Consider the following 3,337-nt stretch of genomic DNA (forward strand, 5'->3'; position numbering starts at 1 on the left):
GATTGATCATGGGAGTGATTTCAATGTGTAGTTGTAGGCTTTATATTGTTTCTTGGGAGAGAACAATATAAACTTTAGTGGGATGTTTTTAGAAAAGGCGCGAGACTTGAATATCACATATTAACACATTCATTAATACCAATAAAGAACCCTTATTCCTGGATTGCTTTCCATCATTGTTAAATCATTAATTTTAATTTATCATTAGTTTAAATTAGTTTAAAAGCACAAACCCAATTATTCTTCTCACTTCTAAATGGTAAAAGAATTACAACCTGAACTAGTATTAAATTCAGTCATTCCCTACGAACGATACTCTTAAAATGCACAACAACAAATTGGCACCGATGTCGGGGAAGACATCAATATTAAGTTTAAGTTAATTATTCCTTATTGTTTATATTTAATCATATTTGTTTCCAAGATCCATCTTAATGTGTTTTCTTTTCAGGTGCTATAACTCTTATATACGACGTTCTACAAATGCGGGAAATTTAGAGTTTGACCCAGAAATCGAACGCACTTTTCGAGCTTTAAGGAAAAAGGTTAAGCAAAGAAAAGAAAGAGAGAAGATGGATGACCGTCAAATAGTGAATAACATCAATGAAGAAACTTCTATTTGGGCTCATGAGACTCCTAATCTTGCAAACTGCATTTACAAGACTCCGGCGATTAATTCAGCTCATTTCACTATTAATCCGAGTTTAATTCAAATGGTGAGCAACTCTGCTTTTGAAGGAGATATTGAGCGAGAGAATCCACGCCGTCATCTAGAGCATTTTGTGCAGATGTGTGGTTCATTCAAAATCACTGGAGTGACTGCTGACCAAATTCGTCTTCACATGTTCCCTTATTCTATAAAGGAAAGAGCTTTGGAATGTTTTCAACAACTTCCAGGTAATATAGTGGCTACTTGGGAAAGTCTCTCAACCAAGATTTTTTCAAAATACTATCCTCTGGACAAGACTCAACAAATGAGGGAAATCATCATAAGTTTCAAGACGAAGTCAGGTGAAGGCTTATATCAGGCATGGGAGAGATACAATTCATTGTTAAGAAAATGTTTGCATCATGGATATTTAGAATAGATGCTTTTGAGTACTTTTTATGGGTCCTTGAATAAAGAAGTTCGTTTGAGTTTAGATGTGGCAGCTGGAGGAGATTTTAAGAAATCATCAATAACCAAGGCAAAAGCACTTCTCGAGCAACTGGACGCAAATAACTATGAATGGGCACCTAGTGTTGCAAACTCGATTAAATCAGCACAAGATACTGAGATGATGAACTTGCTCACTCTTAAATTGGATGCCTTGACTCAAGATGTACGTGGAAAAAGGGCCAATGTTAATGCTATCTCTGCTCCAATGTGAGAGTATAATGATTATGGTGTTGATCAATATTCATATGTTCAATTTCCCGAGGAAGCATCTTTTATTCAAAGAAGACAATCTTGGCCTGTGCAAAATAGTTCTTATTACAATCCAGATCAAAGGCCGAACAATAATCTCTCTTACAGCAACAACCATACTCAAAATCTGACATATGTAGTTCCAAGATAGAATCCACCTCCAGGTTTTCAGCAGCAACAACAATATCAACTTTCGCTTACGGAAAAGAAAGAACCTGCTGATTGGGAAGTTGCATCTAAAAAATGATACAAGGAACTACTGGGGCCTTCACCAATATAGAGACTAAATTTGAAAAGGTTGAGCCAAGGCTTGATAAGTTGGCGTCATCTTAAAAGATGTTGGAATCACAAATTGGCCAAATTGCAAATAAGGTCGGTGTTCGTGAATAAGGAGCACTTCCTAGTCAACCCGATGTGAATGTCAAAGAGCAGTACAAGGCTATCACTTTGAGGAATGGAAGAGAACTACTAGAAATTGTGACTCTAGCACTTAAAGATGATATTCTTCCTCCTAAGAAGAGAAAAACACATCAATTTAATATGGAGATTTCTGAAAGTGTTGATGACGAACCAGAAAGGGAGAAGCCCACACAAGAAGTTCCAATGAAACCATACATCCCTGCAATTCCTTTTCCACAAAGGTTGAAAAGTTGCAAGTTAGAGAATCAATATGAAAAGTTTTTGAATATGCTTCTTGAGATTCATATTAGCATTCTGTTCGCTGATGTATTGGCTCAAATGCCCCTTTATGCAAAATTTATGAATGAGGTATTGTCCAATATGAAGAAGTTTGAGGAGGTAAAAACAATCACTCTTAATGAAAAATGTAGTTATGTCATTCAATGCACAATTCCTTCTAAACTAAAGGATACTGAGAGTTTTTCTTTGCCATGCACCATTGGTGATATCGGAATTAAAAAAGCCTTGCGTGATCTTGGAGCTAGTGTAAGTTTAATGCCACTTTCTATTTACAAAAGACTTGGCTTGGGAGAGTTAAAGAAGACAAGAATTTTACTGCAGCTTGTGAATAGATCAATGAAATATCCACTAGGTGTACTTGAAGATGTTTTAGTAAAGGTGGATAGATTTTTTATTCTGTGTGATTTTGTTATGTTGGAGATGAATGAGGATGCTGATATTCCAATTATTTTGGGAAGATCATTCTTGGCAACCGCGGGAACCAATATTGATGTGAAAGCTGGTAAGCTTATATTGAACGTTGGAGAAAAAAGGTTGACTTTGATCTTAATCAAGCTGTGAAAGGGTTGTCAGTCAAAACTGGGTGCTATCTAGTGGATGTTAGGGAAGAACTTGTAAACGAAGTCAATAATCATACTCGTGGAGTGGAAACTAAAATTGATGCACATTATTCTCTGGCTTGTGAGTTTCAAGTTGTGAATAACGTGGATATTACAGTTGGACCATTAGAGATGGTTTCGAGATATCCACCATAAAATTAAAAGAATCACAAGCGTCGAGCTAATGACGTTAAACAAGCGCTTCTCGGAGACAACCCATGCTTGGTGTGTATATATCTATATCTATATATACATGTCCTTCTGTATATTATTAAACTTTGATTGATAGTGAAGTTTATCCCCATGACGTACTTACAACAGGTTTCCTCATCGGTACAGGTTGCCAATAATGTTGAATTTATGTTTATTAAAAACACAATCTTCAAAATTTCGTTATGAAGGCTGAACAGAGTTCTTATGTGGACAAAAAGCCTGAATTTTCTACCTTGATTGTTCTCACAACGATGAGCATGGGTATACAGCTACTAGAGCATGCTCACGCAGAATAAAAGGGACCTGCGACTACTTTTGCATCAAAAAGCATGATCATGTATATGTTCAACTTGATCACGCCGCATAGAAAAAGCCTCTGATTGATTTTCCACCATTTGACATGGTCACGCAGCTTCTG

At 36.4% G+C, this 3,337-nt stretch overlaps 1 protein-coding gene across 1 annotated transcript; it reads left to right on the forward strand.

Annotated features, from left to right (window-relative positions):
• Positions 1-1,948: 1,948 nt before the first annotated feature.
• Positions 1,949-2,668, forward strand: LOC141673902 (uncharacterized). The gene has a single exon (XM_074480630.1). The coding sequence runs from the start codon at positions 1,949-1,951 to the stop codon at positions 2,666-2,668; it is 720 nt and encodes a 239-aa protein (XP_074336731.1).
• Positions 2,669-3,337: the final 669 nt, after the last annotated feature.

Source organism: Apium graveolens, chromosome 7 (genome assembly GCF_009905375.1).
Source record: "Apium graveolens cultivar Ventura chromosome 7, ASM990537v1, whole genome shotgun sequence".
Taxonomy (NCBI): Eukaryota; Viridiplantae; Streptophyta; class Magnoliopsida; order Apiales; family Apiaceae; genus Apium; species Apium graveolens.

Coding starts and splice junctions, on each gene's coding strand:
- LOC141673902 (XM_074480630.1), top strand. CDS start 1,949: ATGGAGATTTCTGAAAGTGTTGATGACGAACCAGAAAGGGAGAAGCCC.